The sequence below is a fragment of the Trachemys scripta genome, chromosome 10, assembly GCF_013100865.1.
Source record: "Trachemys scripta elegans isolate TJP31775 chromosome 10, CAS_Tse_1.0, whole genome shotgun sequence".
Classification (NCBI taxonomy): domain Eukaryota; kingdom Metazoa; phylum Chordata; order Testudines; family Emydidae; genus Trachemys; species Trachemys scripta.
In genome coordinates this window covers 46,108,337-46,128,013 of record NC_048307.1, presented here as the reverse complement: position 1 = coordinate 46,128,013, position 19,677 = coordinate 46,108,337, and the positions used below count along the sequence as shown (strand labels likewise).

At 52.4% G+C, this 19,677-nt stretch overlaps 1 protein-coding gene across 1 annotated transcript; it reads left to right on the top strand.

The window, feature by feature from the left end:
- Window positions 1-561: 561 nt before the first annotated feature.
- On the top strand, window positions 562-19,115 carry LOC117884132 (dual oxidase maturation factor 1-like). Its single transcript, XM_034784280.1, has 7 exons — window positions 562-634; window positions 10,663-10,835; window positions 12,728-12,785; window positions 14,737-14,871; window positions 15,083-15,296; window positions 16,981-17,195; window positions 18,833-19,115. Exons 2-7 carry the CDS (start codon window positions 10,689-10,691, stop codon window positions 19,051-19,053), a joined length of 990 nt encoding a protein of 329 aa, XP_034640171.1. The 5' UTR covers window positions 562-634; window positions 10,663-10,688; the 3' UTR covers window positions 19,054-19,115.
- Window positions 19,116-19,677: the final 562 nt, after the last annotated feature.

Below are 19,677 nucleotides of genomic sequence, written 5' to 3'. Positions count from 1 at the left end.
CAAGGAGCCAGCTAACGCCGCTCAGAGGAACTCTGCCCAGATACATGAGCGAACAGAGGATCGGAAATAGGCCCTACAGTCGCAGGAAACCCCGTCAGCCAACCTCCTCTCTCTGGTCTTGTAGATGGCCATTTTGGCCAGCGCTAGGAGGAGGCTGACAAGGAGGTCCCACGACTTTGTGGGGCCGCAGATAGGGAGTGCGTAGATAAAGAGGTGAGGAGAAAATCACCTGCACCCCTCTCTCCCAGCAGGCTCCCAGCAGGCCCCCAGCACTCAGAGGGTGCTCACTGATGCAGCAGGTGGGGAGGTCGTGTCTGTGGCGCTGCTGCCTCCTGTCTGTGCCGGGTCTTGGAGCAGGTGTGGGTAACTGCAGTGGCAGGAAGATGTTGCTCAGGTGTGGGTGGGGCTGGTGCTTCCCTGACACACTCCAGCAACCTGCTGCTGTTGGAGTGCAGGAGGCATGTGCCATGGGGAAAAGCACAGTCAAGACGCGCAGGCCTGGCTGCCTGCCCATTGCCCAGGGAGTTTCTATATAGAGGGAGGGAGAGCAGCTCTCATTCTCTAGCCAGTGCTCAGCCGCGTGTGGAACCACCGCTCAGCAGCCCAGCCGGCCAGTTGTGATCAGTAGAGACGGGTAAGTCAGCGTGTATTGCTGCTGCCCCAGTGCCGTGTTGCTCTCAGACACAGCTGGGGGAGAGCCAGGCCTGGCGCGTGGGGGGGACAGGAGCATTTCTGCAGGCAGAGTGGAGCTTCTTGGACACCCCCTTTGCTAGGGGTGCTGGCAACTAACTGCCCACGGGAACTAAGTGCCTCACTACCGTAATGACAGGGGCTGCTCTGTACATGGGAATGGGGGTGGGGGGAAGTTGCAGTCTTGCTTCCTTGGGGCCATATACTCCTGAGCAGGCGCCCGTGGCATGAGCAAACTCCTGAGCTGTGGGGCCGGGGGGTGGGGGTCACTCACTGCGCCCCAGAGTCACCCGTCTCCTCTGAGCACTGAGCACTGCTGCAGGGAAGGGGCAGGGAGAGCTCCGTGACAATACAAGGAAAAGGGCCCCTCATCTAGAACCTGGTATGGCCAGCTCAGCACCCCCTTGGGGCTGAATGTCACCAGCTCAACAAGCCCCTCAGACCCAGGGCTTTGGGCTCAGCAAGAACATGCAGCCAATGTTAATAAATGGGGGTGGGGTGGGGATTGTGCTGTTTTGGGTCCCCCTGTCCTAGCACCCCCAGCCTGGCCCCAGGGGCAGGCTGCAGTCTGGTGTGGGCACAGCACAGGAGCAGAGACCTGAGCTGGTCTCCATGGAGTTGGCAGGAGACACTGGCTGTCATGCTCCAGTACCAGATCGGGGCTGGCTTATGTGCCCCAGATGTGTTCATCATTAGATTCTTTCTTTAAGGCTCTTGCAGGCGTGGTTGAGGGGCCTTTAAATAAGGTATTTGATGCATGATGCCACCTAGTGGCTGAACAGTATAATAGAGTTTAGCATTCTATCACGCTGGCCAGCTTGGAGGCGCTCTCAGCAGCTCCTTGTTCTTTGGCTGAAATGCCCGTGGTCCTGAGAGCCCCGTGTTTCCCCTCCTCTCCCAGCCCCTTTGTGCTCATGACCGAGCCAGGGAGGGCATTTGCCCTGGCCCCTGGCACTGCGCTGGGCCCAAGTGAAGTATATTTGCCCCTCCCGACGTGTGCCCACCCGGCCCGAGGCCCCTCTTGCCTGTGAATGCCAGGAGAGACGATTTCCCAGGGGACGAGGCAGTAGGCGATTCAGCTGTGCGAAGAGGCTTTGAGGGAGTTCTGCAGCCTTGTGCCATGTCTCCGGGGTTCTGGGCAGGCATGGGGGAGCTGTGAAGAATTTGTTCCCATGATGACTTACTAGTTTCCCTTTATTGACCGGTGGCATCTCCATTTGTGACTCATGGAGGGACAGGCTGGCAGCATATGCACAGGGTGACTCACTGCCTGTAGTCTGTAAATCTGTGGGGTGGAGGGTGGGCAGATCTCAGTGTGCTCAGTGCCCACACCTCGGACCAGCTTTTCAGAAGTGCCCAGCGCCCATATCCCCAACCCAGAATGCTGAGCTGTCCTGAGAAGCTGGCCCATGAAACAGCCAGAGCATGCGCCAAAACCAGGGCGACCAGAGACAGCCAGACTCCTCCCATGGTTCGGGAGGCGTCTTGCTTTCCACTATATTGATGGACTGGACTGGCTGCTTTCAGAAAGCCTCAGCAAAGGTCGTTTCCACTTCAAATTGTACAACTTTTATGGTTGTGGTTTTTTCCTCTCGAATTTGAGGTGATATGGATGAGCCATTTTCGAGACTCTGATATTTCTATTGATGGGACTCACAAGATACGTGTTTTTTTAAACCACGTTTTATTGAAACATGGCTTGTTCAGCCTAGACATTTTGATTCCCTCAAAAGATGGGGCAAGGTCTAGTGAGTGGGACTATTTCTGAGCTGGGAAAAGACCTATCTCAAAGGCTTTAACTGTTTGTCCTTCTTTTTTGTATTCTTAATAAAAGATTAAAATACTGTTGAATGGTTCGTTTGCCATGAGCCTGAGCAGGCCAAGGGTCTCTGCATACCAAACCCCATGCCTTGTTCAAAACTGGTTATTGTTAAACAATAACTGGGTTGTGATAGCATCTTTGGCCCTTATATACCATCTAAATTAATACAACAGGGTCCAGGGCTGAGATAGCAGGGTGCTGTGGGCTGGGACTGAGAGGTGCCGGCAGAGCTCGGGGGGCTGGTCTGGGATAGCAGGGCGCTGTTGGCTGGGACTGAGGTGCACCGGCAGAGCTGAAGGAGGCAGGGCTGGGACTGAGGGGCACTGACAGAGCTGGGGGGCAGGGCTGGGATAGCAGGGCGCTGTGGGCTGGGACTGAGGGGCACTGACAGAGCTGTGGAGGCAGGGCTGGGATAGCAGGGCGCTATGGGCTGGGACTGAGGGGCACTGGCAGAGCTGGAGGAGGCAGGGCTGGGATAGCAGGGTGCTGTTGGCTGGGACTGAGGTGCGCCGGCAGAGCTGGAGGAGGCAGGGCTGGGACTGAGGGGCACTGACAGAGCTGGGGGGGTAGGGCTGGGACTGAGGGGCGCCGGTAGAGCTGCGGGGGCAGGGCTGGGATAGCAGGGCACTGAGGGCTGGGACTAAGGGGCACTGTCAGAGCTGGGGGGGTAGGGCTGGCATAGCAGGACTGTCAAGGTTCCTTCCCCACTCTGAACTTTAGGGTACAGATGTAGGGACCTGCATGAAAACCTCTAAGCTTCTCTACCAGCTTAGATTTGCTTTTGCTGCCACCACTCCCAATCTGCTAACTCCCTTCCCTGGGTAGCCTTGAGAGACACCTCCACCAATTCCCTGATGAACACTGATCCAAAACCCCTTGGATCTTAAAACAAGGAGGAATTAATCATTTCCCCCTCCCTTCCCATTCCTCCCACCAATTCCTGGTGAGTCCAGATCAATCCCCTTGGATCTTAAAACAAGGAAAAATCAATCAGGTTTTTAAAAAGAAGGCTTTTAATTAAAGAAAGAAAGGTAAAAATTATCTCTGTAAAATTAGGATGGAAAATAACTTTACAGGGTAATCAAATTTAAAGAGCCCAGAGGAACCCCCTCTAGCCTTAGGTTCAAAGTTACAGCAAACAGAGATAAACACTTTAGCAAAAGGAACATTTACAAGTTGAGAAAACAAAGATAAAACTAACACACCTTGCCTGGCTGTTACTTACAAGTTTGAAATATGAGAGACTTGTTCAGAAAGATTTGGAGAGCCTGGATTGATGTCTGGTCCCTCTTAGTCCCAAGAACAAACAACCCCCAAAACAAAGAGCACAAACAAAAGCCTTCTCCCTGCCCCCAAGATTTGAAAGTATTTTGTCCCCTTATTGGTCCTTTGAGTCAGGTGTCGGTTACCTGAGCTTCTTAATCCTTTACAGGTAAAAGGATTTTGGTGTCTCTGGCCAGGAGGGATTTTAATATTGTACACTGGAGGGCTGTTACCCTTCCCTTTATAGTTATGACACGCCCCCCAAATCACAGATAGTGTTGGACAGCCGGTTCCACACTGGCTGTGATTTTTTCCTGGAGCTCTAGGAGAAAACAGAGTTAATAAGACACATGCACCTTTAGACATACTACTGATTATATAAAAACTAACAATATGTCCCACATTCCAAGAACAATTTTTAACCAGTTGATTTTGGGAAACTTTCACGGGAGAGTGCATCATCCACTTTGTTAGATGCTTCTGAAATGTGTTGTATTTCAAAATCAAAATCTTGGAGAGCTAAACTCCACCGAAGAATTTTTTGTTAATCCCCTTGGCAGTATGAAGCCACGTTAGCGCAGCATGGTCGGTTTGTAGTTGGAAACGCCATCCCCAAATATATGGGCGTAGCTTTTCCAGCGCGTACACAATGGCGTAACATTTCCTCTCGTTGATTGACCAGTGGCTTTCCCTCTCAGACAGTTTCTTGCTGAGAAACACGACAGGATGGAATTCTTGATCCGGTCCTTCCTGCATTAACACTGCTCCCACACCACGCTCGGATGCATCTGTGGTTACTAGGAACGGTTTGTTAAAGTCTGGGGCCCTTAGTACAGGGTCAGACATGAGTGTCGCCTTAAGCTGGTTAAAGGCCTTTTGACACTTATCAGTCCACTGAACTGCATTTGGCTGTTTCTTTTTGGTTAGGTCTGTCAGTGGGGTGACGATTTGGCTGTAATGTGGTACAAATCGCCTATAATATCCGGCCAAGCCTAAGAAGGATTGGACCTGTTTCTTTGACTTTGGGACAGGCCACTTTTGGATGGCATCCACTTTGGCCTGTAGGGGGTTGATAGTTCCTTGACCCACCTGGTGTCCAAGGTAAGTCACTCAGTTTAGGCCTATTTGATATTTTTTGGCCTTAACAGTTAGTCCTGCCTGCCTGATGCACTCGAAGACTTTTTCCAGGTGCTCCAGGTGTTCTGCCCATGAATCAGAAAGAATGGCCACATCATCGAGATAGGCAACTGCAGATTCTCCCAATCCCGCTAGGAGACCATCTACAAGTCTTTGGAAGGTGGCGGGTGCATTTCGCAGCCCGAAAGGGAGCACATTAAATTCATACACCCCTGCCTGGGTGACGAAGGCTGACCTTTCCTTGGCGGGTTCATCTAGTGGTACTTGCTAGTACCCCTTGCTTAAGTCTAAGGTAGAGATGAATTGGGCATGTCCCAATTTCTTGAATAGCTCATCTGTGTGTGGCATTGGATAGTTGTCGGGACAAGTTACAGCATTTAGCTTATGGTAGTCCACGCAAAAGTGTATTTCCCCATCTGGTTTGAGAACTAGAACCACTGGAGATGCCCATGCACTGTTAGAGGGACGGATTATACCCATCTGTAGTATGTCCTGGATCTCCTGTTTTATAGCAGTTTGGGCATGAGGTGACTCCCGGTAGGGTGGGGTTCTAATAAGGTGAGCATTACCTGTGTCAATGGAGTGGTATGCCCATTCGGTCCGTCCTGGGGTGGCTGAGAACATTGGCGCAAAGCTAGTGCACAGCTCCTTGATCTGCTGCCGCTGCAGACATCCAAGGGTTGCGGAGAGGTTCACCTCTTCCACGCCACCGTTACTTTTTCCTTTGTAGTAGGCACCTTCAGGCCACTCAGCATCATCTGTTCCCTGGGCTGTAAACTGGGAAACCTTTAATTCTCTGGAATAAAAGGGCTTAAGAGAATTAACATGGTATACCTTAGGCTTTATGTTGGAGGTGGGGGATGCTATGAGATAGTTAACAGGTCCTAGGCGCTCCTGGACCGTGAATGGTCCTTCCCATGACGCTTCCATTTTATGGGCCTGGAGCACCTTTAAGACCATGACTTGGTCTCCTACTTTGAAGGACCGTTCTCTGGAATGTTTATCATACCAGGCCTTTTGCTCTTCCTGAGCATCCTTTAGGTTTTTTTTAGCAAAGGCTAAAGAGTGTCGGAGGGTGCTTTGTAGGTTGCTTACAAAGTCTAGAATGTTAGTTCCTGGAGAAGGTGTAAACCCCTCCCATTGCTGCTTCACCAACTGTAATGGCCCCTTTAACCTCGTGGCCATACACAAGTTCAAATGGTGAAAACCCTAAACTGGGATGTGATACAGCCCTGTAGGCAAAAAGCAACTGCTGCAACACTAGGTCCCAATCATTGGAGTGTTCATTTACAAATTTACGTATCATGGCTCCCAAAGTTCCATTAAACCTCTCCACCAGGCCATTGGTTTGATGGTGGTAAAGGGTGGCAACCAAGTGATTCACCCCATGAGCTTCCCACAGGTTTTTCATGGTCCCTGCCAGGAAATTAGTTTCCAAATCTGTAAGGATGTCGGAGGGCCAACCTACCCTGGCAAAAATTTCTGCTAATGCCTGGCACACACTTTTAGCCCTGGTGTTGCTTAAGGGTACTGCTTCCGGCCATCGCAAAATCCATGAAAGTCAGTATGTACTGCTTTCCTCTGGGTGTCTTCTTTGGGAAAGGACCCAGAATATCCACAGCTACTCGCTGAAATGGGACCTCAATTATGGGGAGTGGCTGGAGAGGGGCTTTGACCTGGTCTTGGGGCTTTCCCACTCGTTGGCATTCCTCACAAGACTGGACATAATTAGCAACGTCCTTGCCCATTCCCTCCCTGTGGAAAGATTTCCCCAACCGGTCTTTGGTTCTGTTCACCCCAGAATGGCCACTGGGATGATCATGGGCTAACTTAAGAGCTTTACCTGGTACTTAGTTGGAACTACTAACAGTCTCTGAGGATGCCAGTCTTCCTGGTGCCACCAGAAAAAGTCTCCTTGTATAAAAGTCCTTGTTCTACAACAAACCGGGATTGGTTAGAAGAGCTGAGAGGCAGTAGAGTGCTCCGTGCCACCGCCCAAGCTTTCTGAAGGCTGTCATCTGCTTTCTGCTTGGCCTGGAACTGTTCCCTTGATGCTGGAGACATCAGTTCCTCCTTGGACTGTGGACTTGGGCTTGGTCCCTCTGGAAGCGATGCACATGCTGGGGTTGTTTCCGTTGACTGTGAACCGCTGTTCGCTGGTGCACTATGTGGTATTTCAGGCTCTGGCTGAGCCTCTTGGGTAGGGTTATCTGCTGCTTCTGCCAGTTCAGGCTCGCTAGTGTCCTCTGGCGTTGGAGTTGTAGACGGGTTTGCAAGCGCTGGACTCAGTGCTGGCAATGGTTCTGGTGCTGGTTGCGTTGCCAGTTCCAGTTCTGGGACTGGCTTTGGCTGGGTCTCTGGGATTGGATCCACTACAGCTGTTGCAGTCGTTGGCAGGGGATCTGGTTCCTCCACCTCTGTCTGGGTCTCTGGTAACACAGACGGGGCCCTGGTGGACGGCTCAGGAACAGGGATGGGTGTGAAAGCTTGCTTAGCCTGGCTTCGGGTGACCATTTCCACCCTCTTGGCTAGCTTCACTTGGTTGGCCAAGTCTTCCCCCAGTAGCATGGGGATGGGATAATTGTCATAGACTGGAAAAGTCCACATTCCTGACCAGCCCTTGTACAGGACAGGCAACTTGGCTGTAGGCAAGGTTAAAGAGTGTGACATGAAGGGTTGAATTGTCACCGGAGCCTCTGGGGTCCACTATGATGAGTTTGGGGTCCACTATGGATTTGTGGATAGTCGACACTTGTGCCCCAGTGTCCCTCCACGCGATAACCTTCTTTCCGCCCACTCTCAAGGTTTCCCTTCGCTCCGAGGGTATTTGAGAGGCATCTGGGCCTGGGGATCTTTGGTGTGATTGTGGTGTAATTAACTGTAATCGGTTGGGGTTCTTGGGGCAGTGGGCCTTTATATGTCCCAGTTCATTACATTTAAAACATCGCCCTGCTAAGGTATCACCGGGTCGAGGTTGGTTGGTGGAGACTGGGGTGGTGGGGTAAGAAGGCATCTGGGATTTTCCTTGGGATGTAGGTGGAGCCTTGGGTTGCCCCCGGTGATAGGGTTTTGTTTCGGGTTGCCCCTTCTGATATTAGCTGCAACTGCTACTAGTTTTTTTCTTTTTTGCCACCTTCACCCATTTGGCTCCAATCTCCCCAACCTCGGTTACAGTTTTGGGTTTCCCATCTAGGATGTACCTTTCTATTTTCTCAGGAACACCCTCTAAGAACTGTTCCATTTTCACTAGGAAAGACAGATCTTCCAGAGATTTAACACTTGCTCCTGATACCCAGGCATCACAATTTTTTTCAATGTGGTAGGCATGTCGGGTAAATGACACATCTGGTTTCCACCTTAGGGCTCTGAACCGCCGACGGGCATGTTCGGATGTTAGCCCCATTCTGAGTCTGGCCTTGTTTTTATAAAGTTCATAACTGTTCATGTGTTCCTTAGGCATTTCAGCCGCCACCTCTGCTAAGGGTCCACTGAGCTGCGGCCTCAGCTCTACCATGTACTGCTCTGTAGAGATGCTGTACCCAAGGCAGGCCCTTTTAAAATTTTCTAAGAAGGCCTCAGTATCATCGCCTGCCTTGTAGGTGGGGAATTTTCTGGGATGGGAAGCGCTACCTGGAGAGAGGTGGCTCGGGTTGGCTGGTATATTTTGCCTAGCCCTTGCTAATTCCAGTTCATGCTTCCTCTCTCTTTCCCTCTCCTCCCTCTCTCTTTCTTTCTCCTCCCTCTCTTTTTCTTTCTCCTCCCTCTCTTTTTCTTTCTGCTCCATAGCTCTCTCATCAGCTTCTTTCTTGAGTTTTTTTAATTCGAGCAGTCTCTGATGTTTCTTTTCATTTTCTTCTGCTTCTAGTCTGGCCAGTTCTAGTTTGTTAGCTGCTTCACTGGTAGTCATTTTCCAGCTTATTTGTGCTGGGCCACACCCCTCTGCAGTTCACTGAAACTGGGATGCACTCAGCTCAGGGCTGCTTAGGTAACAGAGACTTTCTAACTAGCTATACCCGAGAGGCAGAAAAAAACCCCAAACAATTCAGCTTGTAAATTCCTTTTGCTGTCTGTTTGCTCACAGTTTGAAACCTTCTCTTAACAAAGACCCTTGTTAAAAAAACTTAACACCTCTGCCTTCAGGCAAGGAGAGATAAGATATGAATCTACCTTCAGCTCTGCTTTCTAAGCAGCTAGAAAGGAGGAAAAAAATCTTACTGGCTTTTGGTTTAAAATGATCCCACTCCTAACACCATTTCAAGGTTCCTTCCCCACTCTGAACTTTAGGGTACAGATGTAGGGACCTGCATGAAAACCTCTAAGCTTCTCTACCAGCTTAGATTTGCTTTTGCTGCCACCACTCCCAATCTGCTAACTCCCTTCCCTGGGTAGCCTTGAGAGACTCCTCCACCAATTCCCTGGTGAACATTGATCCAAAACCCCTTGGATCTTAAAACAAGGAGGAATTAATCATTTCCCCCTCCCTTCCCATTCCTCCCACCAATTCCTGGTGAGTCCAGATCAATCCCCTTGGATCTTAAAACAAGGAAAAATCAATCAGGTTCTTAAAAAGAAGGCTTTTAATTAAAGAAAGAAAGGTAAAAATCATCTCTGTAAAATCAGGATGGAAAATAACTTTACAGGGTAATCAAATTTAAAGAGCCCAGAGGAACCCCCTCTAGCCTTAGGTTCAAAGTTACAGCAAACAGAGATAAACATTTTAGCAAAAGGAACATTTACAAGTTGAGAAAACAAAGATAAAACTAACACGCCTTGCCTGGCTGTTACTTACAAGTTTGAAATATGAGAGACTTGTTCAGAAAGATTTGGAGAGCCTGGATTGATGTCTGGTCCCTCTTAGTCCCAAGAACGATCAACCCCCAAAACAAAGAGCACAAACAAAAGCCTTCCCCCTGCCCCTAAGATTTGAATGTATTTTGTCCCCTTATTGGTCCTTTGGGTCAGGTGTCAGCCAGGTTACCTGAGTTTCTTAACCCTTTACAGGTAAAAGGATTTGGTGTCTCTGGCCAGGTGGGATTATAGTATTGTATACAGGAGGGCTGTTACCCTTCCCTTTATAGTTATGACACCGCTGTGGGCTGGGACTGAGGGGCACTGGCACAGCTGGAGGAGGTAGGGCTGGGATAGCAGTGCACTGTGGGCTGGGACTAAGGGGCGCTGGCAGAGCTGTGGGAGCAGGGCTGGGACAGCAGGACACTGTGGACTGGGACTGAGAGGTGCCGGCAGAGTTGGGGGGCAGGTCTGGGATAGCAGGACACTGTGGGCTGGGACTGAGGGGTGCCGGCAGAGTTGGGGGGCAGGTCTGGGATAGCAGGACACTGTGGGCTGGGACTGAGGGGTGCCGGCAGAGTTGGGGGGCAGGTCTGGGATAGCAGGGCGCTATGGGCTGGGACTGAGGGGTGCCGGCAGAGCTGGAGGAGGCAGGACTGGGATAGCAGGGCGCTATGGGCTGGGACTGAGGGGCGCCGGCAGAGCTGGAGGAGGCAGGGCTGGGATAGCAGGGCGCTGTTGGCTGGGACTGAGGGGTGCCGGCAGAGCTGGAGGAGGCAGGACTGGGATAGCAGGGCGCTATGGGCTGGGACTGAGGGGCGCCGGCAGAGCTGGAGGAGGCAGGGCTGGTATCCCAGGGTATATTTCCTCTGTTCCCCAGAAAGGAGGACGTATATCCCTGCTCTGTGGGGAGGAATAGCCAGAAGCATTCGTTTCACTCACTGCTCCTGTTGTGTCTGTAGATCTCCTGCCTCTCCCAGGCACTGTGATGACCTTGTTCGATGGCTCCTTCCCCTTCTACCCCAATACCAGGACGCCTTTCCCCTTTAACACGACCTCGGTCGTGATCATCTCCGTGTTCCTCACCGTGTTGGCCACGTTCATTCTCATCCTGCCTGGAATCCGGGGCAAAGGGGTAAGGGCAGGGGTTCGTTCGGTGATGGGGGTGGGGGATGCACAGCTCCCCATGCTAGGCTAAAAGCAAGGGGAAGTTCTCCCCTTTCCTCCTGGCTGGTGAACGCAGAGCTGCCCCGCTGGATACGTGGCACAGACTAATAGGCCATGATGGCACAGAACAGCTGACACTGTCTCTGGATGGGTGAACTCCCCCGGGGGCAGAGGCTATTGAACTCGTGTGCGGGGGAGGTGCTCTGGGGGCTGCAGGGGGCGTGAGTGGCCATCTGGCCACTAGAATAACCCACTAAAGTGCTGAGGAGGCGGAGAGCCCTCTCTTCCCCCAAGGAGAGACAGAGACACACTCAGTGTGTATGAGACCCCCAGGGGGACACATCACTCCCCCAGTAACCGAGTCGCTAGTCACCATCTAGGGAACTAGAGGGGCTATTGCAGCAACTTTGACTACGGGAAATGCCTCTGGGCACTTCTCCTAATGAAAAGCACCATGGAAGGGGCTAGCCTGGCCAAGGACACTGAGCCAGAAGCCTGCTTTCTTGGACTCTTTAATGTCTGAGGTGTTATCTAGAGATGGGTCTGGAGCCTGGACCTGGCTCCGAGTTACATATCTGGCCCCATCTCGTGGAGGTCTGGACCAACTGCCAGACTTGTGAGGAACATTCAAGTCCAGATCCAAGGCTTTCAGCACTTGCCCAGCTCTAGTCTTGGGGGTATCTGTCCCACCATCCCACAGCTGATGTGTTAAACCCACCCACGCAACCCCAGAGAAACAAGGAGAACTTCAGTGAAGAGAGCCACACGTCACATGCCGCGACACCTCACGTCCTATCAGTTAATCTCCACACCTCCACAAGGAATGCATTGGCCTTGTAGCAAAGGAAACCCCACCCAACACACCCCTGCCTCCGTCTCCAAACCAAACCCTTACTGTGACCTCAGACTGTCCCCAACACTGGGGTAAAATACAATAGCCCTGGTCACGTGTGCTTACATTAGACCTGATTGACCAACAGGTTTCCCGTCCGGTGTCAGATTCCAATATTGTGACATACATTTTCTTCCAGAATTGGGACAAAATGTTGCAATGTTTAAACTTCTAGTGAATTGAAAAGTTCATGAAAAGTTCCATTTGGGAACATAGAAACAGAACACTGCTACCTCATTTTCAGTACGTTGAAAGGTTTCACCTTCCCTAGGTCAAAACATTTCAGAATGCTCCTTTGGCCTGTGCAACCATAGTGTCTCGGGGGTTGTAGGTCTGTGACCTTCTGCCTCCACTTTCTCCTAGAGGCCACACTCCACAGCTGGACTCCATCTCCCATGATGCACAGCAGTCTTTCCCTGTGAGGGAGCTGCCACAGTGACTAGTGGGAGTTGCAGTTTCCTGTCCCATCTTAATTTGTTTCAGACTCTATCACTCCCACTGCAGTGCTCTGGGGCCTCAGGAGTAGGGTGACCTGACGTCCCGATATTATCAGGACCATCCCGATATTAAGGGCTTTGTCTTATATATGCAACTATGCCCCCATCCCACCCCCAGAAATGTGTCCCGATTTTTCAGACTTGTTATCTGGTCACCTTACTCAGGAGGGGGGCAGGTTCCAAAACATTGCGATTTGTTTCGAGTTGAGGTTTCTAACTGAACTCATTTGTTTCGATTTTCCCATCGGAAAATCCCTCTGAAATCGATCTTTTCCTGCAGAAAGTGGTAATTTCAATGAAGCCCTGTTTTCTGAAGGAAAAATGTTTTGATCAGAAATTTCTGGCCAGCCCTGGCCTACAGGAACCATGAAGTGAACAGAATTTCTCTGGTTCTGCCATTGGCCTCTCTTGAGTTCATAGCCTGGAGAGGGGAGTGTGGCTGGCTCCTGATCTGTCCTGTCCTCCCTACAGAGGTTCTTCTGGCTCCTGAGAGTGGTCACCAGCCTCTTCATTGGAGCAGTGATTCTCAGTGAGTATATGCTGCCATGCCCCGGGTTCCCCGTAGTCATCTGCCCCTTCAGGCAGGGAGGCTGGAACAAAGCGGGAAATAGCAAGAAGCCCTCCCCAGTAGAGAGGTGAGGAAGAGCAAAGGTTGATGAAGATCAAGGAAGGGGGGTGTTCCATTGAACACTCCGTGGGGAAAGAAGACGACTCGATCCCTTTTTTGACTAACATTCCGAGGTGCTGGCTCCAGCAGTGCAATTAACGAGCAGAGTAGTGGCTGGCCCGTGGTAGGATAATTTATTTGCAACAAGTCATTCAAGCAGCTCTCCTCTGGGGGTCATCTCCAGGCACTGACAGAACACAAAGCCCACTGCTGCCGGACATCTGCTGGGGGCCCCTAGTCACGAATGCGTCTGCATCACAAACACTAGCTTCTCAGCGGGACCCTCTGTTGCGCCTCGTCAGAGAGGCCTGGGCTGATAAGTGTGCTGAGAATTGCCACCTCCTCCTGACCGCAGCCTTTCTAGGGCAGGGTTGTGGGGCGAGGGTGGGGAAGGGTGCGCGGGGGTGTGTGTCTGATCTATGGATACCGAGGGAATTGCAGTCCCTCGGGCTATCGATCCAGCCCTTTCCCCTTGGGCTCAGTGAGCTCCCTTTCAGGCATGCAGGGCTGCAGTGCCCTGGTGTCCCAGCAGCACGGTGCCATCCACCTGGCAGCATCTGGGAAAGGACAGCTCTCAGAGACGAGACTGCTGACATTCAGCGAGTGGAGATGCTAGAGCCGGAGGTGCCGACTCCATGGGTGCTCCAGGGCTCAAGCACCCATAGAAAAAATAGGGGGTTCTCAGCACTTACCAGCCATAGCTGTTTGTTGGGGCCACCGATTAGCTGTTCAGCAGCTGGCGGGAGGTGCTCAGGGAGTGATGGGGGCCTTGGGGTAGGGAGTGGAGTGGGAGCGGGAAGAGACGGATCAAGGGCAGGAAGAGGTGGAGTCAGGATGGGGCCTCCGGGGAGGGGGTGGAGTGGGGGTGGGGCCTTGGGGCAGAGCAGGGGTGGAGCACTCACTGGGAAAAATAAAAGTCAGCGCCTGTGCTGGGATGGATGCGCAGGATTCAGTCATACTTGTGCAGAAGTTGTGAGCAGTGACCAGGCCACCGCCAGCGCTGGGCGCTGGACATCTCAAAGTAAATAAACCCTTCGGGGCTGGCTGCCAGCGCTTGCCCCCTGCATGTGACCGACAGGCTCCTTTGCCCTGCGCTGCAGAACGGGTTATTCACACAGGGGCCAGAAAGTGAAATCCCTCCCAGAGGTGAGCTGAGGTCATGCATTTGTCATTCAGGCTCCCCAGCAATGCTCTGGGGCTCAAGGGCACCACAGAGGCCAGCTGGCTTTTGCTCATGTTCACCCAAAGCCCCATCCCCACAAAACCAGTGCCCCATGCAGACAAGCCTCCCCACAAATTCCACTGCCACTACAAGCAGCCCAGCTCCCCCCATGCCCATACAGAGCCCAGTGCCCTCCCCCAGCCTAGCTACCCCCGGCCTGCTCTGTGTTGAGGGAATGGGGGATCAAGTGCCTTTGCCCCAAGTGAAGTCGCCTCCCTCACCAGGGGCCACCACTGATGGTGTGTCTTCCGCTGGGACGTGAGGCTCTGCATACTGGGGCTAGGACAGGCAGGACAGACTCATGGAGATCACGCTGAGATTGGGCTGTGCTCTGACTGCCCCACGCAGACCCTGCTGTCATGCTGTGGAAGGTATCTAGTTGGTGTACTATCACCGCCGCCCGCCCACAGGGTCTACATGGTGCAGTTACAGGGCAGCCTTATGTTAGAGCACTCTCGGTGCACATCCCTCTGATGTACAGGCGCTTGGCTGCTGCCATGGAGACAAGGAGTTTGTCACTCGCTCTTTGTGCACAGTCAATGGCTGGTTCAGTAGCACAGGGGCTATGTCTGATTACTGCCATCTTCACAGGTGTTAACTTCACCAGGGACTGGGAGATTGGCTGGGTGACGGCGAACACCTCCTACAAATCCTTCAGCTGCGCCGTGGTGAACGCAGACATTGGCCTGCATATCGGCTTGTCGGGGGTCAACATCACGCTAGTGGGTGAGTCCAAGTCTTTGAGTCAAGGGCGAGTAGGAGGGGGAGGCACTGGGGTCTTTCAGCTCCCCCGGGGCAGGTTGGCAGGACAGAGGGGAGGTAAGATCAGCAAAAGTGCCCGGCCCTTGGGTGACAGAGCGCTCTTCCCAGCTCCTCTTCCCCATGTGTTTGGTCTCCTCAATCTGCTGCAGAACAGAAACACGTCTCTTTCCTGCAGGGAACCCAGTGAATCAGATCAACGAAACCATCAACTACAACGAATATTTTGCCTGGCACTTGGGAGCAGACTACGCCTGCATCTACGCGGATGGCCTGGCGAAGGGGCTGCCCAACCCCATCCTGTATGTGGCAGAGAAGTTTAGCCAGCACAGCCCGTGTGGCGTGCACAGCCAGTACAGGATCTCCGGCCACTATACCTCTATCACTCTGTGGTAAGACCCAGCAAGATGCCGTGCCTTGGGAGAACCATCCACGAGGGAAGGGGCTCCTCTCGGGTAGAAGGTCAAAGAACTTTAGTGGGTATTCACCAACTTCACCCTGATGAAGTGGGTATTCACCCATGAAAGCTATTGCTTCACTACGTCTGTTAGTCTACAAAGCCACAGGACTCTTTGTCGCGTTTTAAAGAACTTCAGTGGCTTCCTGAGATGCACAGTGTGTGGCTCAATGTAGCATCATAACGGGACTGATTTCATTGGCCATAAACCATCCTTAGGAAATGACTGTCCAAGGCTTGAATAGCATCTGACAGGTTGCTCCACTGATGAGTGGTCTGCAGAGTTATCCAGATGCTCTTAACACTGAGCTAAGGTTTATTTAGTTGGGCTCATGACCTGCTGTGATGCCACCTCAGAAGCTAAGCAAGGCCAGTACTTGGGTGACACGAACCCCTCCTAGATTCTCAAGAAATTGGTGGTTCTGTAACTGGTACTCTTCCTTCTCAGACAATGACGATTCAGTGCATCATGTAGGGGATAGGTGGAGGTGCTGATCCTGGAGGAGACACAGCCAAAGCGCTGGCCACCCATGGTCAGTTATGGTCACATGGCATTTTTGCAGAACTAGGGATGTTAGGCCCCATCCCAGCCAAACTCTGCCTCTGGTCATTGCATTCTGCCTCCCAAAAGCCCTCCTGCAGCGTCAGTGGGGTGCCATTTTCTTTGTCACTCTCTGGCCCAAACTGTAGGGTCTTGCTTTACAATGGTGGGATTCGATTCAAGGTCATCTCCCAAGATGTGTTTCTCATTATCCGGAGCACCCTCTGGCAATGCCGCTGTGGGTGGCCTAGCATCACAGAGCAGGTGTGTCCCTTGATAATGCAGTCTGGCATGGGTAGTTAGGAAATTCTTCTGCATGCGCACGTGCTATGCAGGGCCGGCTCCAGCTTTTTTGCTGCCCCAAGCGGCGAAGAGAAAAAAAAAAGCTGTGATTGGAAGCACTTCAGCGGCTGCTCTACCGCCGCCACTTCATTCTTTGGCGGCAATTCGGCGGCCAGTCCTTCTCTCCGAGAGGGACTGAGGGACCCATCGCCGAATTGCTGCCGAAGACCTGGACATGCCGCCCTCTTCCATGGGCCGCCCCAAGCACCAGCTTGCTGTGCTGGTGCCTGGAGCCGGCCCTGGTTCCATGGATTCCAGGGCCTCTCAGGGGGAGATGTTCCCCTACTTGAGGAGTGGAGAGTCTGCATGTGTCCTGTGAGCACTGGGAGCCCTGCACTTGCACACTTGCACCCCCAGCCCAATCCTCACTGCACACTATCACCATGCCCAGTCCTCCCTGTTGCCGAGGAGAAGGTGGTTTCAAGGGCAAGTCTGTCCAACCGGGCTCCTTTAACAGAGTCATCCCTGGAATTCAGTAGCATTACACTGGGGCTGAGCTCAGCCCGAAGTGCCTCTCGGGCGAGGCGGGAGGTTGGGTTCAGTGCAGATGCCATGGGATCTGTGGGCCTGGCTCTCTGTAGCCCTTTATACCAGTGCAAAGGATGACGACCGCAGGGGCAGGTGACGAGGATGCTGCCCACTAGTGGTTGGAGAGAAGGTCTCGGGAGCAGCCCAAAGCAGGTCAGTGTAAAAGCGAGGGACGGCCTCTCCTTTCAACCCCACTGCTCTCTCGCAGGTTGGCCTTCTGCACCTGGCTGATTTCCAACATGCTGTTCTCCATGCCAGTCCTGCTGTATGGGAGCTACATGATCCTACTCACGGCAGCGCTGCTGATCTGCTCACTGCTCTTCTTCTCTGTTGCGCGGAACTCCCCGATGTGCACCATCCGGTTCAGTTCAGCCTCCTTGCAGACTGTCTACGGGGCATCCTTCTGGCTCACGCTAGCAACAGGTCAGTGGGCTGCTCCTTTGAATGAACTGGGGTTCTCTTCTTCAGTGCTGCTGTGTGACCTAGCAACACAGAGAAGGAGACAGGTGGGACCAAAGGCCACCAGCTCCCCCCATGCCGCACTTGGCCACAGGAAACTGATGGTGTGGGATGCTTCCACCTGATTCCACCAGGGAAAACTGGCTCAGAGCTCCAGGGGAACATTGCCCAGGGCTCTAAAAACCCCTTGAGAGAGTTCTTTCCAGACCCCAAATGCAGCATTACATCAGCCATGAGGAAGGAGAGGGTCCTGGGCTGTGATTCTGGAGAGATGGATCAGAGCAACATTGCAGTTCAGGGGCCCACTAGGGCCTTGGATTTGATTAAATGCCAAGTCAGACAAATGAGAGGTTCCTAATCAGACAGCAAATTTCTGCTTCTCTTTGGGGTGGGTAATCCCATTTACCTGAATCCCTCCCCACTGTTGGGATAACAGCAGTGCTTAATTTGTACCAAAAGAGGTGCCAGGGCTCAAGTAGTTGGGTGCTGGAACTCCAGTAATTTTGTTACTTTCATAACTGATGCGGCAAGCCCAGAGGTGCCAGAGCTGTGAACTGCCAAGCCCAGAAGTGCTGGGGCTCTGAACTGCCAAACCTAGAGGTACCGGGGGCTCAACCCTGGCAAGCCCTGGCACAAGTTAAGCCCTGGATAACAGTGCAAGTGGAAAAGCATTGGAAATTCATGCCCATCATGGAAAAAGTTAGTATATTTTCAAAGAAGGCATTCACCAGTACAGTATTTGCAAGTGACTACAAGGGTTGGCATATTCAACTCTGCTAATATTGGAGCAGTAAAGCTAGGATTGGTTTGATACATTTATTAAAGATCTGGAAAAAGAACTGAGCTGAGGATGGGCAAAATCGGAGAAAAGCATGAGGAACTTTAGAAAGAGCTAACCAAGCTAGATGATTGGGGGGTCTATAATGGCAGATGGCATACAGTGCTGTTGAATGTAATGTCATGCACATTGGAAACAGCAGTTTTAGCTATTCAGACTCACTAGTGGGTTCTAAATTATCTGTAACTACTGAGGAAAGGGGCAAGGCTCGCTGGAGACAGCTCAGTGATGTCCTGCTCAGCGTGCAACAGTAGCAGCGATCTGCAAAGCGAACAAGGTGTTAAGGTGCACAAGGAACTGCATGGATAATATGGAGTATATTGTGTTATATAAAGCGGTAGCAATCTTCATGGAAGTTGGAGAGTGCAGCAAAGTTGCAGGAGGGAAGGGAATGGAAGAGGCACCAGGCCGTCGGTCAGTGTGCATATGGCTGGAATGCTAGATGCTGTTGCAGCAGCTCTGTAAATAGCTCTCTCCATAGAGAGGTGGTTTAGTTTTTCAAGCACAGAGTCCTGTCATGTTATGACCCCGCACATGAGATAGGGAGGCCTCCCCTGGGATACTATAGTCCATTCTGCTCACCCTGTCCCAAGTCATGGACTGCTTCGCACTGCACCATCAGAGCAGAGTGGCACCAAAGCCTGTGTAGTTGGCCATGAGGCTCAGCCAAACACAGGGAGCCCTCTGGTGGCACAGAGGTAGTATAGTGCAGGAAAGGTCCAGACATGCAGCCTGTAACTAGTCCCCCCATGTTGCGTTGCAGGGCTGCTGTGCTTCCTCCTGGGGCTGGGCGTGATCGTCCTGAACTCTGTGCAGCCTGAGACGCTGAAGCTGGTCTTTAATCTGAGTGAGGAAGGGAGAGAGGAAGAGGAAGAGGAGGGGCCTGCCCAGCGACCCCCGAGAGACAAAGCAAGCTCCTTTGAGCAGGACACGCTCCTGGCGCCCCTGAGCGAGCATTGCAAAGTGATGGTTACTGAGCTGTAGGGAATCCCTGCTGGGTGCCCGCCATTCCCTTGCCTGCCTGGCGGAGCTGAGCCAAGATGGGAAGGTGGGGGAGGTGCAGAACTGTGCTGGTAGCAGCCTGTGCCCGGGCTGGGTGAGGGAGTTCTCGTGGCCTGTCCACCGTTAACTGCCCCCCGCCGCTCAGCTCTGCACAGCCATGTGTAAGCATGTAGGCATGGTCCAAACAGGGCCCATCTAGCCTCAAGCTGCTCCCAGCGATGGCCAGCTCTTTCCCCGGAGTGGTTGTGCGTTGTGTAGGACCCAGCCATGTGTCTGAGCAGCTAATGTGCATTGCCTTGCAGTAGCCAAGCCTGAATTCCACTGGCCATCCCCCAGCTTTCTTAGGTCCCTTAGTCTTGCCTAAGCTCAATAGTTGTTGCCATTGCTCCCCTCCTCTTCTAGATCATTCAGGAAGGTATTAAACAGCATAGCTCTGGTACACCGCCCTGGGCAGCCACCTGCTGTTACCTAAAAATAGGCCATTTATTCCTTGTTTTGTTTTCGTTTCTCTCGGGTACGGCTGCACAGCACCTGCAGGGGTAATTCCCAGTGTGGGCAGACAGACCCCCGCTAGCTCGGCTGGAGCTAGTACCTAAAAATAGCAGC

Bases quoted from the DNA above. Each gene is read 5' to 3' on its own strand.
- LOC117884132 (XM_034784280.1), top strand. From the start codon at position 10,689: ATGACCTTGTTCGATGGCTCCTTCCCCTTCTACCCCAATACCAGGACG. The intron at 10,836-12,727 runs GTAAGGGCAGGG...TCCTCCCTACAG, and splicing joins CTGGAATCCGGGGCAAAGGG to AGGTTCTTCTGGCTCCTGAG. The intron at 12,786-14,736 runs GTGAGTATATGC...CCATCTTCACAG, and splicing joins CATTGGAGCAGTGATTCTCA to GTGTTAACTTCACCAGGGAC.